Source organism: Momordica charantia, assembly GCF_013281855.1.
Source record: "Momordica charantia cultivar OHB3-1 chromosome 8 unlocalized genomic scaffold, Mcharantia_2.0 BLBB01000008.1, whole genome shotgun sequence".
In the NCBI taxonomy this organism is placed as follows: Eukaryota; Viridiplantae; Streptophyta; class Magnoliopsida; order Cucurbitales; family Cucurbitaceae; genus Momordica; species Momordica charantia.
This window is the reverse complement of record NW_028275166.1, coordinates 191,161-212,435: the sequence shown is the minus strand read 5'-3', so window position 1 is coordinate 212,435 and position 21,275 is coordinate 191,161. Positions and strand designations below refer to the sequence as shown.

The window sequence follows — 21,275 nt, the reverse complement described above, 5'->3', positions numbered from 1 at the left end:
TAATTTCGACTTGCTCAATTTTGTTGAAGTATTATTGAAAGTAGACAGTGTTGGAATTCAATATTAATGAGAGGGGAGAGAGAGAGATGGTGAGACGAGGTTGTGTTTGTCTGTTTTGAAAGGGATACTAATACTGCAGTCTGCATTGCAATTTTCATTTACTCTACGAATTGACCACTCACTCTTGATTTCATTTTGCACTGCCACGCCACATTCTTTTAAACTCAGCAACAGGAAACCAACTTAATAACATATTTTCATACCTATTGCTAAGGTATATATTGAAATCATAAAATACAAGTATCGTTGTTTATCTTTCTCTACATATGCAGGACTCGATCAGCCAATCTAGCGATCATGATCCGCCTGAAGTTTCCTCCACACCATGCACCATGCACCATGGGAACCTAAACGATTAAACAATACTCGATACATATATCTTTACCTCAAAACCCAAAAAATAAAGGGGAAAAATGGTAATCCCAGCATGGCCTGCGACTGCAACATTAGTTGCTCCAATGTCTCTTTGCCATCTTTATAACAGATGCATACAACAACTCGTTCCATGTATCGGGTACCCCCGGCAAGCACCAATGGCTGCAATCTTGAACTCGCACACCTGCACGTCTCTCTGCCTCCGTCTTGTACTCCATTCTATAAATTGCAGGGTGTGCATCCTTCCGATAATGTGTGAGCCTGGTGATGTTCAAGTACGACACTGGCGTTTTCATCTCCTGCATCACATACTCCAGAGCCCTCATTTTCTTAGGGTACTTTCCCAAGTGTGTTTCGTTATAAATTGGTTCCGTCTCATTGTGGCATTGCCCTCCAGAGTTCCACTGACCACCACTGCATAACATAATCCAATACAATTCTTCATCCATACTATTCATACACCTCCTCTTTACTCTTTTCAATAATCACCTTTATCACCAACATAATAAATGCATTTTATAGTTGTAGCATGTTCTCAGATTCTAGGATCCTCACAAATGTAGCACGATCAAAGAATGACACTAAATTTAAACTTGCTAAATGTTCTCCCTTGACATTATGAGGAGTCGGCAAATCTAATGATACTCGGGTTGTAACCAAGAAAGGGGGAGAAATTCTGGTACCTGAAATGAGAGTATGAATACCCTCTGAAGAAAACCAGAGTTCGGTTTTTATCAACATTGTTGTCAATCCATCGACCCCAAGTGGTGAGAGCCCTCTTAAACGCTTCCAGCACCTTGAGTCTTGGGTGCACATGGTTGCCTTCTTGGTAATAGTCTTCTCTGAGAGAGGAGAGGAAGAAAAACACAAAAACAACTTCAATATTTGATAACAGCTACAGAATCTGATGCAACAAGTTATCATGGGATGGTATAATGCAAGGCGATTCAGGGTAATATAAGGCAATTTTCTCTCAATAAAAATCCAGCACAAAGTCCCCGAGAGGTTTGATTGAATCAAAACAATAAGTGTATAATACCAACCCCCTCGATGTTTTCTCATGAGTCCACCAGTGGCCTGTATTGAAGACCAAAACATCGGAATCCCGATACATTTCCGTGGTTGGGTCCATTTGATCAAGTCTTAATGTCTCGATGGTTCCATTCCTTCTTTTGAATGTAGATTCCTTAACAAGGAACGGAGAACTGACAAAATCCACGGAACAATTATAGTCCTGCGGATACAACAAAATGAAAGTTCTGTTGAAAACATTACGAAAAAGGAAAAACAGACGTAGATTGAAACTTTGAACTCTGAAGAATAAACATGAAGGAAATCTTGCCTCAAACCGGAAGGCGTAGAAACCTTTCTTCTTGAACTCTGTCCTCCCAGATATCTCGTATACTCTTTTCTTATCGCTAATACTATGATGAAGAATACAAACCAGAGACTCCCACATATTCCTATTCAGTGAATCCCCAATAAACACCAGACTCTTTCCCCTCAACATCTCTAGAAAATGTGTTGCGTTCAGACTGAAAGCAGCAGACATCAAAATTAGGAGAAAGGTTTGTAATCTCAAATGCCTTATGAATCCTGACAAACGTCAAGGAAAAGCAGAGTAATTTTCATTCATTCACGACTAATTCTAGCCAGTAGAACATCAAGCCTAAGCATGAAATTGCAAGTAAGTGAAGGAACAGGGGATCAGGTTAAAGAAATACCTTGGAATGTTACACCCATTTGGCTGCCATTTCCATTTGACATATTCATCGTCTGGTCTCTTATTAAGATGACAATCGAAGTCCCTGTCGATGTATGGGCAAGAACCTGGAGGGTAGTATGGCTTCGAATCATCCCTCACCCATCTTCCATCAAAGATATCACATTCCTCATCAAAACTCGAAGTCGATGTTCCCGGTTGAGAATTGTCAGTAATTTCGACTCTGTCGCTTGAATTTTTCCCACCATTTCCTTCCGACGCCATTTTATCTTCAGCGATGGAAGAATGATTGTTCTCTTTCTGGTATTGAGTGGCATTGTTGTTGAAAGAAGTGGAGTTATTCAGGGATTTCTCTTCGATTATCTTCTCCTCATCCAACTTTCCTTGGCTGGAAATTGTTGCATTTCCAGTAACATTTTTGGATTCAAGCGACAAGCTTGCATTCACAATTTGGGAGCCATTTGGCGCATGGGTGTTGAGTTGAAATGTGGCATTGATAAATGGTTGAGTGTTGCGCGTATGATTGTCCGTTTGAGGAGGAATTGGCGTGGCACTATCATAGCTGCCCAACTTGGAAGAATTAGCGGTTAAATCAGGGAAAGGAGAGGAAAATGAGAAAGACCAGGAATCAAAGAGAGAATCCACGGAAGTGGGACGATTGGAAACAGAGAAGAAATATTTGGCGTTAGAAGAACTATAGAGCAAAAGAAGGCTAAGAACGATGAGGGAGACGCTTATGCCAAGACCAAATCCAGGAACAATTCTTCTCCTAGGCGACAAAATCTGTTCGGAGAATGCAAGTTTCCTGGGGTCCATGGCTAAAATTGGAGCGTACCCAAGGCGAAGGCTTCAGGGAACACGGAAGGAGGGGGCCTTTTATGAACGAGATGGTATGGGAGAAAAAATAGGATTTTTAAGGGATTGGCTCGGCGACCACAAGGACGGGGGAGCTTTGGCCTATGGGGAGTTGGTTTCTATTTTTGAGCGGTTTCGAAAACGGCAAAAAGAGGGAGAGAGAGAAATGTACACATGTATCAGATGGTAAGAATAGGAGGAATAGTCCGTATCTATTAAAAATCTATATAAGATTCCTTCTTTTATCAATTTAGGATCCTTGACACGACCGACTGCGAGAAATGTTGGAAAATTTCTATTTTTCTATAGCTTGCAGTGCCGGGCCTAACCACAGAGAACCCTTATATTATCTTTATACTTATATTTTGTCGTCTTACTTATAATAGATATCTCCAAAGAGTAATAGGCTACATCATTAGCATCGCCAAACCAATAGAACTAGAAGCGAAAACAAAATGATAAATGTCATTGGAGTGAGACATAAACAAAATGCAACACACACACACACAATGAAACGAAACGATGAATCCAAAGTTGGAGGGAGAGAGACATGAGGGTAAAATAATAGTTTCCTTGGAAAAAGCTGATTCCTGCCGGATCGCGGGAACTACAATTCCCGCCGACACATCAGGGGACGCGTGGCGCCATCGCGTATACAATTCGACAATGATGCTTCATGTTTCACCAAAGCAGCATCCCGATCGATTAATGGGTTGGGCCTCCAATCTGGATTCAGGATATTGGGCCTTTTTTGAATTGGACGATCCACAAGCGAACATGGGCCACAAAATCTAATAAACATGCACCTTCTTTCTTCAAGGACTAGAAGAAAGGTCGAGTATTAGTATTATGACTTGTGCAGAATCAGATAGATCTTCGCCGCCACAAGCTCTAAACTTCGGACCCGTAGAATTTCTCAACAAACCAGCTTAGCATTACACTTTCTCTTGTTTCTTTTTACACAACCAATCGCATATTTTCTCTGCAACTTAATGATGTAACTTGTACGAGGGAATTACATAAGAAACATAAACAAAAAGACTCTCATCTGGGCCCCGAAAGCTCCATGGCTTCTACTATCAGAGAAGATTCTTCTATATAATCTGAGTACCGTTGAGGGGGATTCTCGCATGCTCGGTATCTTGGCGTCTCCATGTGCTGTGATGCTTCCCATTTCTCAGCTAAACCATCGCCTTCCAACATTTTTAATACTTCAGACATTTTTGGTCGGTGACAAGGATTGAATTGAGTGCACAAGAGCGCAACCTGAACCATTTCTTCTAACTCAACTCTGTCAAACTTGCCTCTTAAATCCTTATCCACCATTACATTCAGCTTTCCTTCTTGATGCAGCTTTTTCACCTACATTATATTAAACCCAAAAATAAGCTTGTTCGATCAAAACAATGCAACAGCCAAGAGTAGTCCAAACATGCATCTTTCTAGTACTAATAGATTAGTCCATTGAAATTCTGGGAATGGGATGAATTGTCTAAACATAACCTTACAACTTGCTGAATTATCACTAGTATGGTTGCCACGTATGTTATAATAAAAACATGTTACTCACCCAGTCTAGCATCACGCCTTTCTGGTTTGCTCCTCGACCGAAATCCAGAGCCTTCTGACCGGTAATTAACTCCAAAAGCAAGATTCCAAACCCAAAAACATCCGTCTTTTCTGATGACTGTCCTGTTGATAAGTACTCTGGAGCAATATGGCCAACAGTACCACGCACCGCCGTAGTCACATGAGAATCCCTGTGATCCAAAAGTTTGGCCAACCCGAAATCCCCAACAACCGCCTCAAAATCTTCATCAAGGAGAATGTTGGCTGCCTTCACATCACGATGGATAATTTTGGGGTCGCACTGCTCATGCAAGTACACCAATCCTCTAGCTGTACCCAAGGCTATTCTCTTTCTCATTGCCCAATCTAGAGCCGGTTGCCCATGTATATGATCTGATAAACAAAGCATTTAAAATTATGAAACCACCCACAGGCCACAACTTAATTTTCCCTTTTCTAAAACCTAGAAATCTTGCAGCCTTCCAGTTTCATCTCATTTTGAAACTGGGGATTACGGTTTTACCGGACAAGGTCAATAGTAACAAAACTGATAGGTATTGTTATGAAACTTGCAGGTGTTAAATATTCAAGTAAACAACCTCAAGCTATTTGGAACCATGTGAACGTTTAATATCTATCCTGTTTTGGTAATCCCGATGCATTTGATTGATACCCACCACTTAATGCTAAATTAACAAACTAGGAATAATGATCAATAAGGATGGCCATTGTCCATTAAACACGATGAATGAGGTATATTGGTATAATGTGTTTGCAAGTAACGCACCTCTTAGACGAGATGCAACGCTTCCATTGGGCATGAATGGGTAAACCAGAAGTCTTTCACTTTCAGTCGAACAGAAGCCAAAAAGCCTGAGAAGGTTTCGATGTACAGCTAAGCTTATCATTTCTACTTCAGTCTGAAATTGGATCTCCCCACCAGCGGTGTTATAATCCTTCAACCTTTTAACCGCTACCAGAGTCCCATCATTTAAGCATCCCTTGTACACAATTCCAAAACCACCTCTTCCCAAGATATTCTTTGAGTTGAAATGATCCGTTGCTGCCCGAAGTTCCTTGAATGTGTACCTTCTCAAATGACCCAAACGTACCTCTGGGTCATATTGATCTGTTCCGTTTAACGTTTATATTAGTCCAAGAACACTGGTCAAACATGTTACACGAGAGGCATACAAAATATTACCTCATTCCTCACAAGGCAAAACGCCATGAGATGAGCAAGGAGAAAGGGTAGATGGAGGAAACTTACCATTTACATCAAAGAAAATCTGCTGGTTGTGTCTGTATCTCCACCAGATAACTAGCCCAATAAGGACTAATACAATAAAAGCAGCACTAAAACTTGCTCCAAAAGCAATTGCCTTTCGGTGGCTCTTACCAAATCCCAAATTTCCTGAGAAACAAGATCCCCAGAAATCAAAAACCTGTCATGATATGTAAAGGTAACAAATAAAATATACATATATACACAAATACAAGTCATCAGACCCACACCATCGAGAGCATCTGAGGAAAAGGACAGCGGCTCTGGAAAGATGGCAGAGCAGTTGTTTGGGCCACATATCAAAGGGTTGCCAACAATTCTGAACCAAAGAAACGGTATGTAAGATTTTGAACATTTTATACCGGATTCAGATGATACGTGTTGCAAATACCAGAAAGAAAATTACTCACTTGAATGTTCTTGCTGATATTTTGGGCAAGGAGCCACTCAAGTTGTTATAGGAAAGGTCCCTGTTAGTTCAAATAAAAACGTGAATATATATTTCTTCCAAATAGCATTAAATGGATGTAAACACGAAATAGAAAGGCAGGATTTAAAGGTAAAAGAACATACACGAGTGTGAGACCTTGAACTTTGGATAGAGTCTCGGGACAAGGTCCAGTTAGGCTGTTGTTATTTAGTCGCCTGTCTTGCTCAAAAGATAATGTGCAGTTGACAAAGATCAGAATGAATTCTTCAATGTAGCAGAAAGATAACGCTTACAAAACTTACAAATAGTTCAGCTTCTTTAAGTCCCCTAGGGAACTGGGTATTTCACCGCTAAATACATTGTTGGAGAGATCAAGAGTCTGAAGATTCTCTAACTTTCCGATGGTTGCAGGAATTGGCCCTGCAATGTCATTGTTCTGAAGCAACCTACACATATTTGTGACAACACAACACAAGGAATTCTTTTCACTAGATTGAAAATTTACAGAAGTATTGTCAACTTAAAATTGGAGAAATGCAGAAACTGAACAATCAATGTGCAGAAACCAGGGGTTTGTGAGAAGGATGGAGAAACTTACACTGATTCCAGCTTACTGAGGTTTCCTATCCCCGGTGATAAGACGCCAGACAAACTCTGGCTTGGTAGGCCCCTGTTTATAAAATTGAGGATCAACAATCCAAATTAATTAATTAATGTTCTAATAAGTGGTCGAGTCTATGAAACATTGTGCAAAAACTAGACGAGGGATTTAGAGAACACTTACAAAGCAGAAACATATCCGTCTGGAGAACAAGTGACCATTCTCCAGCTACAAGGATCCACAGAGTTAGAATCCCAATTCTCCAGAACATTATGGGGATCTATTAAATCACTTTTTATGGCCATCAAAGCTACGACTGCAGAAATTTCCAGAAGAAATAAAATGTAAGTTCATCTCCTGACTGAGAATTTTCAATTGAAAAAGGAATTGTAAGGCCTAGCGCAGACCCAGTGAAGAGGCAAAAGTAGGTGAGATAGGAAAGAGTAAATCGACGGATGAAGTCATTAACTCTTTGTATTTTTTCAGCAGAATACAAAGTAGTTGAATCAAACTTGCTGAATGAGAAGTTAGATTGAAACGATGTGGTTCATACTTGAGATTGAGAAAGACAAAGTAGAATGGAGGGAGGCGGAGCAAGGAATGAAAGAGAGACTAACCTTCGTAGTTTACACCAGAAGGGGAAAGTGTAGCGGAAGCAAGTTCCAGGAGCGCCAAAACTAGAAGAGCCGCTTTGGAGAGCAAACTCAGAGAAAGCGTTTCCATAATCTATTTTGTGTTGGGTTGATTATCAGTTCATGGTGTCCCATGTAGCAGAGAAGGCATTCTCCAGATAGGGCGCCAGTTGTCGGCGAAACCCCAACCTGTAAGCCGTGGGGAACTGTCCTCGGTTGCGTTATTAGAGATTGAATTTGATCAGATGAGGTAAGAGGAAGAGAATTGTAAGTGTGAGATGGTATCCTGTGGGAGAGATCTGAGAATGGGGAATGTGATAAATTCGAATTCGAATCCCCACAAAATCATCTTCTTCCTTGTTGTTGTTGCAAAAACATTTTAGAATATATGTAGCGTAGCAGAAAGGCGTTGGTTGAGTAGCGTAGCGTCCGCAGGAGCAGAAAGAAACAGGCGAGGGTGGAGCGAGCCAGAAAGCAAAGCAAAGCAAAGTTAGAAATGAATATTTTCTTCGAAAAGAGAAAGAAGAGACGCAGCTTTTTGGAAAAGGGAGACGAAGAAAGAAAGAGGGTTTTGAGAAAAGAGAGGATTGGAGTGAAGGACGTGGGGGTGGGGGTGGGAGTGAGGGGTGTCCATCCATGCCTCATGCCAATGCCAAAAGGAAAACAGTGCAGGCGACTCGTTTGGCAGGTCACGTGCTCGGATTGTCTTTCTTTTCGTTGGCTTCTGCCTCCTCCCAGTCCCCACTCCCCAGTCCCCAGTCCCCACTCTCATCTCTTTCCATTTCATTTTGGACTCACCCTCTCCATATTTCTTTTTAATTTCATTTCTACATTTTTTTTTATTCTAACAACTATATAAAAATGGTAATACATGCCTTTTTTTTTTAAATATGCTTATCACAATTTAATTAGAGTTATAAAATAAAATTCACGTGTCGGGACTGGGACTGGGACTGGGAGTGGGAGAAAAATACAGTTAAAATGGAGAATATTGGTACAGGGCCCACACTACAGCTATTGACATGGCCTAGCCTCTAGGGACGGAATGGAATGGGGTAATCAGGCAACCCTTTGTCTCTCTCTTGCTTTGCATTCTCTTCAATGTACAAAATAATAATACATTTTATTTTTCTTGTTTTTGGTGGAATTAATAAAGATATATATATATTTTAAAGGAAAAATAAATTAGTTAATTAAAAAGTGAGAGGCACTGTGGTGTGCGTGCGAGTCTTTGTTATTCTCTGGAGTTGGTTGGTTGGATGCTGTGATGGGAATCTCTATTCTCTATGATATGATGCGCAGACCAGACCACTCATATTCCTTTCCTTTTTTTTTTTTTTTTTTTTACTTATCCCCATCAATTCAATTCACAGTTATTTTTACTTTTGCTTGCTTTTTTTTTTCCCTCTCTTTTTCTTTATAGCTTTGCTTTTGGCAGTCCCGTTTCTCCCTGGGAACATAGGAGCAAACTGATCGTGTGGCTATTTAGAACTATTTTTTTCATTAACCAATGTACCAAGTAATAAAAGAGCCATCAAACGGATATAGGTACTTTAAATTTTAATAAATAACAAAAATATTAATCATTTTTTAAATATAATAGTTTTTTAATTTTGTAAATATGACAACATTTTTAAATTAAATTTCTTTTGTTTATTATTTTAATTTTAACCTGGTTATTTCAAAAAATTGATATACCTAATATCATTGATATACTTGATATTGATTGTATAACTAATACAATAAATATGAAATACATCACTCATACAATTGATATACTTTATGAACTCAATAATAAATATCTTTTAGACTTGAGATTTTGGTTTAGGTCATAGGATAAGTTTTTTTTATTAATGTATCAAATATATCGAATATAAAACATATCACAGATTCTGCAAAAATATCAACCAAACCAAACCCAACCTATTTATTTGGTCATTCGAGTTGTCAGGTTAATAAGCACTTCTCATATTAATTGAGAAATATATTTTCAATTATCAATTAATAAGAAAAGTATTTAATTTTTTATAAAGTATATTTATGTAATATAAGGGAAAGTGTGTACAATACAGGTGGAAGGTAATAGACATAAGTAAGAGAGGAGTTGGAAAACGAGAAAGTATATATATATATATATATATATAAAGAAATAGATGAGTGAGAAAACTTTTTTTTTTTTTTTTAGAGAGTGTACGTAATTAATATGGTCGTGAAAGTGGTATAGAATGGAATCCCAATGCATGGGGTATTTTTGTCGCATTGGGAAAATTGATTATGCTCAGCAATAAAAAAATAATTTAATTTTATATTTAAAATAGAGAAAGTAAAAAACCAAAAAACAAAAAACAAAACAAAAATTCTGAATTTGTGTACCCGAGACCGAGACCCGGAACACGGAACCCAGCGTAGCTCAACTCAGCCTGCTCCTGCTTTGGGAAAATCACAATTCCGCGGAATAATGCTTAGAAGCGCTGCAGCTGCAGCTACCTCTACGTTTTCTAATTAATTCTAAATTTTCATTTCTAATTATAATTAGTTGAACTAAAAATTATTATATTCTTTATTTCCACTAACAGTCACATGTCACGTTAAACCTCAGGCTTCTCCCTTGCCCGAGTCCCACTCCCACTCCACCAAAGTTATTATTAAATTTATTATTGAATAGTGGAACTGGACGGGTTTAGACTAAGAGTGAATAGTTATAAGAGAAGTTATTACACTATTGAGAATTTATAATGACTCTGACAAGTGAAATTAAATGAGATAGGAGAGAGATATTTACTTCAGCATCAACTTTAAATTAGGATGATTTTGAGATAAAAGAACCTACCTTTCATATCCCTACTTCACTATACTTCAATCTAGTTTCTTTCTAATATATTGTATGAAAATACTTGCCATACTCTGAACATATCCGATGGGCGGGCCTAGGTGTTTGAGAGCTGGGAAACTTAGTTTGGGATGGCCCAAATACGCAATAGGCTTTCCTACTCAACCTTATCTTTCTCCTCTTATATATTTTTTTGGCAAAACCAAATTTATAATTTAAAGAAAATTTGTATGTTTCATTCTATCATTAATTTATTAATGTGGAGACTTTCCCATTATGCAAAAACTATATTGAGATATGGATGAATATTTTATTCTGTTATCCCATCCTTGTGTTTATGAAAAAATGGAACCAAAAAGAAAAGAATAATACATAGGTGGCAGCCGGCAGGTGCCATCATTAAAGTTTTCACATGTAGAAACCATAAACATGGTTCTACTTCTACCATATCATCTATGGCTATGGCATTCCGTCATTAAATTTTGTTCTCTCTCTCATGATTGTATTGTATAGCTATCTTAATTTTTCAGAAGATATGGTTTCCTGTTTCCATATATCTTGATTATACTTATTATATACCAACTATTTTCGGAATCCAACACAACAATCAACCCGTACCAATTAAGAACTCAAAGAAGTCAATAAAAATAGGATACATATTCAGGGGGAAAATACTCAAGACTCCTCACCGGTCGGTGAGAGCAACTTTGTCCTTACATTTCTCTCTTGGTTGTCAAATTGTGGAGGGGGCGATGCGACTGAGATTATTAATTAATTGGGTACGTATTTTATAATGTTTTGAGTGTGGTCCCGAGTTTGAAGGCGAGTTCCAAATGTGGGAGGGTTACAGTGGAGGCGGCGAACACCAAGCTGCGGAAGAGGCAGGCGTCGTCGAAGGCGGCTACGCCTACGCATACGCTTCCCCAGCGGCAGGTCCGGAGGTGGAGGTGGCACACAATCACCTCCCGAGGCTGCAAAGGGTTGTGTATGAACACAAAATCATCCATCACATTCACTGAAATGGAGGGCATGTACCCAGCACTGTCTCCCTTTAGCTTCTCCAAAAGCTCCGCTGGCATCCTCCAGCTGCACACCCCCTCCCCCTCCACTTCCCACATCACTACGCTACTCACGCTCTCCGCCTCTCCGGTTAGACCCACCGCAATCACACCACTACCACTGCACCACGCGATCTCCGAGTAGAACACGCTTTCTCCACCTCCGCCGCCACGCCGCCGCACATCGTACCCTCCGCTCCAACTCCTGCTCCTCGGATCAAAGCTGAAGGTTACGCCAGAACTTTTCACGCTCACGTACATTGTGTGTTCCTCCGCAGCAACTGCAACTGCCACTGACAGCCACGTGGAGGCGCCGGAGTCCATGAGTTGGGTGGGCATGGAGTCGCACGGGCACTCCCACGTGGCAGTGGTGGTGTCGTAAATTTGGACCGGGGGAACAGTGTGGTCGTCTATGAGGCAGCTACCACATCCGGCCGCCACAATGACGAGGTGCTTCCCGACCGCCGCTACCACAGGATCGGGACGCCACTGCCAACCGCCCATTGGGGGAGTGGGAGCTTCATGCCAGTGGAGGTGGAGCGGATCAACCGAATACGCGAATCTGGAGGAGGAGATCATGTAGAGGAGGGAGGAGTGGGAGGATCGGAGAGGAGAGAAGTAGCCGGCGGGGGGCGGCGGCTTTCGGATCTCCATCCAGAGGTGGGACCTGGGGTCGTATGCGACGGCGCGCGCGGTCGCGGAATTAGTGGAGTACTGAGAGTGAATGACGAGCCATGGCTTTAGAGTGTTGAGGCGTTTAAGAGAGGTGGAGATTGCAGATCGCCAGGCTGAGGAAACGCGGTTGGCCCAAACTAGATCCACCAACGCCAAACGACATACAATTTCTTCCAACATATCTCCACCAATTTCCATTCGACCTTCCTCCTCTGACTTTGACTCCCACTCACTCCTCATATCGCCTCTGCAACTGCGACTGCTACCCACACAATGGAAGCTGGTTCCTTATATAGACTCATATTTGAAGTCTATTTCATTTTTTTTTTTAATAAATAATATAGGTGGATGGAATTGTAGATGGATAAAACTCATTTATTTTATTCTTTTCTTTCCTTCTTTTAAATTGTTAATGGTGGACCATAAACATCTCAATTTTATGCAATAGATTTGCTAGGCGTTTCGATTGAATTGGTGGCGGGCCACAATTGAACTCCCACGTCAACTCCAAAATAGGTCGAATGTCAAATTTTTAATATCTATGACACAGAGACGACTCCACCTGTAGGGTCATTTGGACATCCCTTCCTTTATCTCATCCTTCCCGCCTTTAATCACTGGACCCTTTGCATATCTTTCTTTATATCTACATTCATCTTACATATTCATCCCTCAATTCTTTATTTTTTTTTCCTTAATTAGTTGAACAAATATATGATGGGTCCTTTTTTTCTTTAGTAAAATAAATATGATATTTGAAGATTTGATACCTTCACTTATAGATACACTTATGTTGGCAGTAAGATCCAACTTTCAATCTTTAAGAAAAGTAGAGGAGTGCAGGTGCCTTGATATAGCCCAGGCTGGTATTTATCACTCAAGCTTACAAAAACATAACTTTTTTACTTCTAAATTATATCTGGAGTTAGAATACTGTCAATGTTCTTTACGCCTATATTCCTCATTATGTACCTCTTCAAATGACTGCTTTTGGATCTTATTCATCCTCTTGGATGAAGTTTCTTTTGGTTCCAAAAATAAAATAAATAATAAAAGTTCATTTGTCAGACAATTGCATGTTACAGCATCAAGACCAATGTGTATCCGAGTTAGTCAGTGGCATCAAACGTAAAAAATAATGCATCTAGTTCAAATAGCAGTGAGAAATTGGCTACTAAATTTAATGGCCTCCTCTTAAATGAAAGATAAGCCTATACTGACAACGACACAGAATAGTCCAAATCGTTACACCTATCCATATTGAATTCGTATGACCCCCTTGCTTTATCCTTATCCACCCAAAAGTTTCTGCTCACAAATTATTGTTCAAATGCATAACAAATGGAGATTTTTATTAAAAACTTGAGGAACTATCGCCACAAATTGGTTGAAGACAAAGAAAACTACACAACATAATTATAAGATCTCTACCACATGCTCGATCTCTACCACATGCTCGACGCGGATGGTGTTCCCAGTCCTGACTTATGCAGCTGCCGTTATGCACTCAATCGCTTGCTTGCATATACCAGTCATGGTTGCCTCTGGCCCATAAACCTATATAAAACCAAGGTTTCTCAGTATCAACTTTTTACAGGCCTTTTAACAATATTATATATTTCGTCATTTAATGCTGCACGGTACCTCGATTGGAACACCGAGTTCTTCGCCGAGTGCCCGCATCTTGGCCAGACCTCTCTGGTAGTTGGGGCCTCCCCTCCTTACATAAATATTCATCCTAGCCGCTTTCAGCCTTGATTCCTGAACCATATCAACATAATGTGCCTACCCATTAGTATACTAAAGGAATCAAGAAAATGAATTGCCTAAAACTGGACAGGGGTTGCTTCACCTTCTCCTTCAAGGCCCGAATTATGCCATTAAATGTAGCAGCTACATCAGTAAAGTTTGCTATCCCTCCTCCAACCACGAGTGCTCTCTTTTGGCCATCGGGGTCTGCAGTTGCACACTACAGGAAACGAAGGAGAGCATCAACTTCTTCATTCAATGCACAGAAGCAGATGTTTGATTAAAAATTCAAAGTATCTTCACATACTCATGGTTGCATACATTATGGTAATTATGCACGTGTAACTAGATAATAAACATTGCTTACATCAATAACAACTCTGGCATACTGCAACACCTCCTCTTCGTTAGGTGCTCCACTATATTCTGCATAGTTTCCAAGCTCAGAGGCATAACCAAGATCTCCGACCTAGACAAAAGGAAAACTTCTATCAATAAACCAAAATAATAAAATTGAAAGCTGAATTTCAACACTCAAGTCTTAAGAGAAGCACACCGTATCTGCATAGATGACACTTGCACCTCCTCCAGCCACCATTGTCCAAATTCGTCCCTTGGGGTTCAGAACTGTGAATTTCAAAGATGCACTTGTCTACATGGAAGATAAACATAGTTCCTTCAATCAGTTTAGAACGAAAACTTCCTTCGAAATGGATTAGATCTAGTATGAAGTAAATTGAATTAATTCAGCTTGAACAGATTAGATCCAGTATGAAGTTGTGAAAGTACTCATGGAAATATTATTAGTATATTAGTTGGGGTCATTATGGTAGTTAAATAGGATTGAGTTAGGTTATAAATAGAGGAAGTAGAGAGAAGAGGAGAGGATAGTTTTTTAGAATAGTCTGGTGAGGGACTTGGGAGAGTGAGGGACTTGGGAGAGAGAGAGCCCTCTTGAAAGGTCGTTGATATTGTAATTTCTCTTTGATATTGTAATAGTTACATCGTCATTTTCTTGTAATTGGGATCCTAATAGAGAAGTAAATTGAAATGATATTTCAGCCAACTCACTTATGAATGGAATGAAATTAGTTTAAGCTGGTCGCATAAGCATTGAACTAGGCACACTTGCAAGGGCGTTCAAACCTCAGAAAAACAATAATTAAAAAGCAGATCCTGCACATGTTGTATAGAACAACCATGGCAACAAACATGATCTACATACAAGAATAAGAGCATCAACATGCGTTAAAAAAGAACAAAAATATTCAAGCCATTCATACTTGCAAGTCCCAAAGACTCGAACTAAAGAACATAGACTGACAACTGTTATTAGCAGAACTGTTAAATTCCCAAATATCGTTACCTCTTCACCCAATAAAAGACTTCCAAATTGAATGGAACTTTTTCCATGAATTTCCAGAATAAAACAATATATGTAAATCAGTCGTCTTGGGGAAAGAATTGTTAAAGAAGAAAGACATTTAGAAATATGTAGAAAAGTTATAGACAGGCGTATTACCTTTTCATCTAGGCCATGGATAAAGCTTTCTGTAGGACTCATAACCCTACCAAATGGCATTGGGAATTCAATACTTCCCCACCTACAAGGTCCAAAACATATCAGAAAATATACTTTATTAGGCTTGTACTTAACGCAAAAAGCAATGGATGAAATATAATTATAACCAAGAGTGTTAGACATACTTCTTGAAGTTCTTGAAAGCAGCAGTGTCATCTAGTTCACCTCTCATATCCAAAGGATAGGGCTTCCCATCAACAATCGCAAAAGGATTCATTTCCAAGAAAGTGAAGTCCAGATCTGCCTCGCAAGGAAATTGAAATAAATTGATCAATGTAGAGAATAGACCAAGGAATACTCTAACTCTAGGGATGATTTAACATGATAAGAAGACAGGACATCCTAATAATGATATTTAATTCCATATTTCATATCAATAATTCATGTGCGAAGCTTTACAACACATCAATATCTATTCACAGATGCGAGGAGTATTAAAATATATTAAATACTAATCTAACAATTTCAGTTTTCCAATCCACCCATAACTTAACAATAAAGTTCACATCATAGGCAAATAACATACCTTGGAACAGGGTATAAACTGCCTTGATAAACTCCTCCATTTCTCCTTTGATCTGGAATGATGAACAAAGTTATGTCAACAATTTGCTCTTGGGAAGAAGTTTCTTGATATTCCGGACAACATAACCATTTCAGCTAAATTAAAGCCTCGTATATAAAAAGTACATTTTAGGTCTTAAAGCAGATTTTACGCCTCCACAAACTATATAGACGAGAGTACTATATGATAATGATATATTAATATCAACGGATAAAAAACCCTCTAAAAGAACAATTTATATCAATGCAAAGGTACCTCTAAAGGAAGGGTCGCCACCAGCTCAGCGCATATTTCTGAAGTGAGAGACACTCCAGTTGGGATAAATATGGTCTTGACCTGAATGAAAGAGAGTTTCATTGAAACTTTGTAAAATTTTGGGCTTACAGAAATCAAACAGAAAGAGTTAACTCTTGAACCTAATGAGCTCTTCTATTAAGAATTAACAGTAACAATACCTTATCCCAGTTCTCCTCTATTTCAATTCCTCCACATTCCGAGAAGCTAATGCTGCATCCAAGTCTCTCTGAGACAATATTAAGATAGTATTCTTCTTTGTGTGGAATGAAGGGTTCCACAATAAATGTTGTGATGGGACCCTTACATCCACCCATCGATACCTGGTTGTGAAAGAGAAAAACATAGTAAAATGATCACTAAGCGAGAGAAGGAAATAAGATGTGATAAATAGAAATCAAACAATAGTCATGAGAAGATAGCCGGAAAAGATAGAAAGAAATAAAAAAAAACACCTCTTTGCCCAGGCGCTCTTTCACAAATGCAGCAACCTGAGCCAGATCAAGATTTAAGGCAACCAAACCACTTTTCCCACGCTTTCCAAACAACATGTCGGGTTTCACGACCAATTTTGATGATGAAAGCCAAGGTTCCCTCTCAACGAGCTCATTGAAATCAGTTGATTCAGTGACCTGTGCCAGATTTTAATTGGTATATAATTCACCATGTCATAGAAAGGGGGTAAATGACGAGATAAAATCATGTCTGTTCATGATTTTGAATCTATAGTCGAGCAAAGACAGAGATGGCATTGGCAACACTAAGATATATTCCATCGATTGTTTACGCAGACTTCTTACCGAAACAAATCCAAGGATTCAAACCGGTAAGTTACACTAACATCAATTCTGATTGGGTAATGTCCAGAGGAAAACTTCCAGCCGAAAGCATTAACAACAAAAAATCCAAAAAAGAAGGGAAAAAAAAAACAAAAAGGCTATATGAGCTATTATCGCACGCACCGCGCGAAGAAAAAACCAAAAAGCAATGAGGAGGTGAAACTCTATAAATTGTTACCCAAACACCAAAAAACAAAAACAAAGATAAAAGAAGAAAAACGTTGTTCACTAAATGACTTGTTTGTAGTGAAAGACACTTCAACAGGCAATAATACGAAGGTGATGTCGAGTAATAAGAGATCTAGAAATAGAACTGCTAAGAAATTTGATGTTTAGAAAAATAAAGAAAGAAGAGTCACTTGAGCGGATTGGATGGGAAGTTCTCTGCCAGAGATCCTTTTGAAGTGCTCCTTCAACAATCTCTTTGAATCGTACTCTCTGATCTTCTTGCGAGCCATTTCTCAAACCCTGCAGTGGCTCAAAGAAGGCCCGTCAGAAAATTTAGCTCCGAATCAGAGGTAGAAGAACTGAAAATTGAACAACAAGCCATACTCGGTAATCGAAAGGCAAAAGAAAAGAAAAGAAAGCACAATGCAGTCGCAGATCCAGAAAAGAAAAGCTCAACAGAAATGCGGATGGAAGTAAACGACAAAGACTAATTACCCTTTGATTAAAAGCTGAAAAAGGATCAGAGTAGCGGAATTCGGTTCGCGTGTAATTAACTGCACGATGCTTGCGTTCTAACGACCCTCGTATTTATAGTTGCAAAAAGTTTAAAAAATAATTTCTGAAATTTGACTAATTAATAAAATAAAAAAAGAAAGAGAAAAGGTTCGTTTGGTTGTGGCTTCAAACGGTGGGAAGCCTCAATTGCTTGAATGCGAAGGACGCTTTTGCCGCTACTGCCTCTGCCTGGTGGAATCAGGATCTGCTACGTCGCCCTCACTCCCATTTCCACACTCCACACTCCACACTCCACAATCACCAATCACCCTTGCATTTCCACGATTACACCCCTTTAATAATATAATGGTTTGTGATTGATGAGGATTCACGTTGGTGTGACACGTGATACCCGTGGGTATGCTTATGCACTTAAAAACGTGGGGATATTCTTTTTTGTAATCGGAAGATGGTACTCAACGTGAAACACGTGTACTCTGTCTTTTTTCATTTTCCATCAACCAACCAAGCAGAAGCAGTCATTTTATTTTTCAAATTAAATCTGAATATGCAAACATTATTAACTTCGTAACTCGAGCTTCCAAATAAAACCCCAGTTATAATAATTTATGTCCCCATTAAAGTAATTTTTTTGATTTATACTCTCTTATATTTAACTTTTTACTAAATTCCAAAAGTTCAAAAGAATAGTAAACAACAGCTTTCATAGATGTTTTTATTGGGTGAAATACCATGTATTCTAATATATCTGACTCGGTTGGAGAAGAGTAAGCATTATAAAAATTAAACGATTTTTCCATTAATTATTTCATTAACATTATTCAGTTGACATAATCAATATTTCACACCTGCTTCTGCCTTCAATCACTTCCCACCACTACTTTAACGTTCGACCTCATTTTCCATCTTATTTATTTTTTTTGCCGTGATTTGAAACTGTGGCAAATATAATATATATATATATATATATAAGAAACAATATTTAAAGTTGTCATGGGATCTATTCATTATCTATGACCAAACGTAACCCCGTACCAACGTCTCATTATTACTTAATTAATTGACAACTAAACGATTTTATAGTTTGATATTTCCTTAACTAACTTACCTTGCGTAATTTGGGACTCTAGTTTGATCTAGTGACTTTATAATTTTAACTCTTTTTGTTTCATACTTTGGCATATAGATCTTTATCACTTCCAACGACACTTCACCCTTTTTTTTTTCGAGAAGAAGCTCCTTGTCTAATTTTATATAAGTGAATTTTGAATGACATTTTCATTTGTTTAATCACAGTTCTTTCATTTATCTCTTTTTCTTCCTATCTTATTTTCTCATGAATCATACCTTTTATTATTATTATTAATAAATTTAAAATGGTAGAAAAATTCCTTTACAAAATGGGAAAAATCATTTAGAGCCAAGTGGGGATATCTTTTTAATACTCCTTTTTTTCAAGTACAATCACTTTTTAATACTAAATGAACCATTTAGAGACGGGTGAGTTTCATTCACAATTATAATATATTCTTAAAGAAAAGATGAAAAGAGTGAGTTTTATTCACATTTTAGTTGGAAACATAGGCCTTAATCAATTGAGTTATTATTGAGATATTTATATATGAATTAAATTTACCCAATTGATTAGCTTAAACTTTTGAGTTGAGCAGTGGTTTATTTATCTTTAACATGATATTAAAGTAGAAGATTCTGTGGTGGTTTCTTCGTCATGTTTAAGTTAACAATATAGATAATAAAAATAAAAAGAATGGTAAAAAAGGAAAGGGAGAAAAAATTAAAAAAAAAAAAAATTGTTGGTTGCGTTGGCCGCCGAATTTATAAGCTTAGTTAGGGAGATAAATTTTATTACACATTATATACTAGGTTACACATTATATGCTAGGTACTGGCTGCAAGTAAGTGTAGGTTAGCTCGTGAATACAAAATTGATGGAAAGGATCTTCAACAAGTCCTTGGTGTTGGCGTATAGGGTGGAACATATTATTTTATTTATTATTTATTATTATTTGACAAACTTCATTGGGTGGAATTGAATGGGTTCGAAGGCAGAGATAGCCAAATTGTTGACTTTCCTTTTCCCTCTCCTCCCGAAATCTCAAAGTATAGTAGAAAAAATAAGTTTAAGAACTTATACGAAACCTTAAATTAATTAAGAAATGTGAACAGTAATTAAAAAAAAAAAAAGCAACAGAGCGCGAAATTTAGATGGTAATAGGGGTGGAGCAATTTTTGGATTCCGAAATAATTTGAACGATTATGATTTTCACACTTTTTAAATAATTATTTTTTATATTATTAGACGAAATGAAAATTTGATTTATTTTTTCAACGAAGTTCCATCAGTTCTTTGAATAAAGAAAGAGAATATAATAAATAATAAAACAATGAAGTTGAAGACCACTTCAACAAAATTAGGTACTTACTTGAATGTCAATTAAATATTTGGTTGTAGTAACGGGTAAACTCATTCGCCTAGCTGGAATGTTAATTAATTGTTTGTGCTTCACACCTAAAATTGGTGACCAATCAATTTTTATTTTAAGTATTTTTCATATTATTTATTATTGCTTATTGGTGATCAATCAAACTCTTGTCATTTCTTTTTATTTTAAGTATCTTTCATATTATTTATTATTGCTTGAGGAGCATTCGGACTACTGAAAGTTTTGAATTTAAACTAAAAATAAATAAAAAGACGATTTCGAAAATAGAACTAAAACTTATTATTTTACTAATCGCGTGGAAGGCTGGGAAAATGATTTACTAATAAACAAAAAGTTTTGATCCTTCCTACCAAATTTCCACAAGACAAGGTTCGATCCAAAGCAATAGATATTTAAATTAATAAAAATTAATTTAATAAATGAGCCAGAATAGGTGGCAGGTTAAAATTATTAAGATGCAACATTCTAAGAAAACCAAAATTTTCCTATTTTGGTAAAAAGAGAACCCTTCCTTTTTTTTTTTTTTGAGATTTGTGTGCCTAAAAAAATGAAAAATAAAGTTAAACATTGCTCAATTATTTTTCGAAAATTATTCTCTCCTGGTAATCTCCATCATGATCTCTACTAAAAAGTTCATCGCTCGCTATTCATATATATATATATATGTTTTATATTTATCTTTTTTAATTGTCAAATATTTAGCAATGGTAAAGACAAAATGAATTATATTTTTTTTTTCCTCCATAGGTTGATAGTTTATCTATTTTATCATTTATTCCCTTGTAATGGCTGTGGTAAGACATCAAAAGAAAAAATGGATTTTTTGTGGGAAGAAGAAATCATCGGCCAATACATTCCAATTCTTATAGCAATTATTCAGAAATTAATTAAATATATAATGTTGTCAACTTAGTTAGCAAACCCGAATATCATAACCTGTATATAAGGATAGATTTACAACAGAAGATCATCTGAAGTTTGAATAAAAGAACATTTTTTTTACT

The 21,275-nt window shown here is 37.6% G+C and overlaps 4 protein-coding genes across 4 annotated transcripts; all 4 read right to left on the bottom strand.

The window, feature by feature from the left end:
* Positions 1-29: 29 nt before the first annotated feature.
* On the bottom strand, positions 30-3,095 carry TBL2 (trichome birefringence-like protein (DUF828)). The gene is made up of 5 exons (XM_022275771.2): positions 2,160-3,095; positions 1,778-1,970; positions 1,479-1,669; positions 1,119-1,277; positions 30-849 (listed from the first exon to the last, which is right to left on the bottom strand). The coding sequence occupies exons 1-5, from the start codon at positions 2,972-2,974 to the stop codon at positions 507-509; spliced, it is 1,701 nt and encodes a 566-aa protein (XP_022131463.1). The 5' UTR covers positions 2,975-3,095; the 3' UTR covers positions 30-506.
* Positions 3,096-3,452: 357 nt separating this feature from the next.
* Positions 3,453-8,159, bottom strand: NIK3 (NSP-interacting kinase 3). The gene is made up of 11 exons (XM_022276027.2): positions 7,516-8,159; positions 7,082-7,214; positions 6,896-6,967; positions 6,600-6,743; positions 6,441-6,512; positions 6,278-6,337; positions 6,098-6,186; positions 5,853-5,996; positions 5,370-5,711; positions 4,584-4,975; positions 3,453-4,375 (listed from the first exon to the last, which is right to left on the bottom strand). Exons 1-11 carry the CDS (start codon positions 7,619-7,621, stop codon positions 4,058-4,060), a joined length of 1,872 nt encoding a protein of 623 aa, XP_022131719.1. The 5' UTR covers positions 7,622-8,159; the 3' UTR covers positions 3,453-4,057.
* Positions 8,160-11,148: 2,989 nt separating this feature from the next.
* LOC111005008 (F-box/kelch-repeat protein At1g23390) lies at positions 11,149-12,333 on the bottom strand. The gene has a single exon (XM_022276350.2). The coding sequence runs from the start codon at positions 12,331-12,333 to the stop codon at positions 11,149-11,151; it is 1,185 nt and encodes a 394-aa protein (XP_022132042.1).
* A 905-nt stretch (positions 12,334-13,238) lies between these two features.
* On the bottom strand, positions 13,239-18,114 carry LOC111004851 (ATP-citrate synthase alpha chain protein 1). The gene is made up of 13 exons (XM_022276073.2): positions 17,786-18,114; positions 17,482-17,590; positions 16,739-16,915; positions 16,445-16,606; positions 16,245-16,325; positions 15,951-16,002; positions 15,550-15,664; positions 15,365-15,446; positions 14,399-14,494; positions 14,210-14,311; positions 13,946-14,062; positions 13,738-13,854; positions 13,239-13,650 (listed from the first exon to the last, which is right to left on the bottom strand). Exons 2-13 carry the CDS (start codon positions 17,578-17,580, stop codon positions 13,579-13,581), a joined length of 1,272 nt encoding a protein of 423 aa, XP_022131765.1. The 5' UTR covers positions 17,581-17,590; positions 17,786-18,114; the 3' UTR covers positions 13,239-13,578.
* Positions 18,115-21,275: the final 3,161 nt, after the last annotated feature.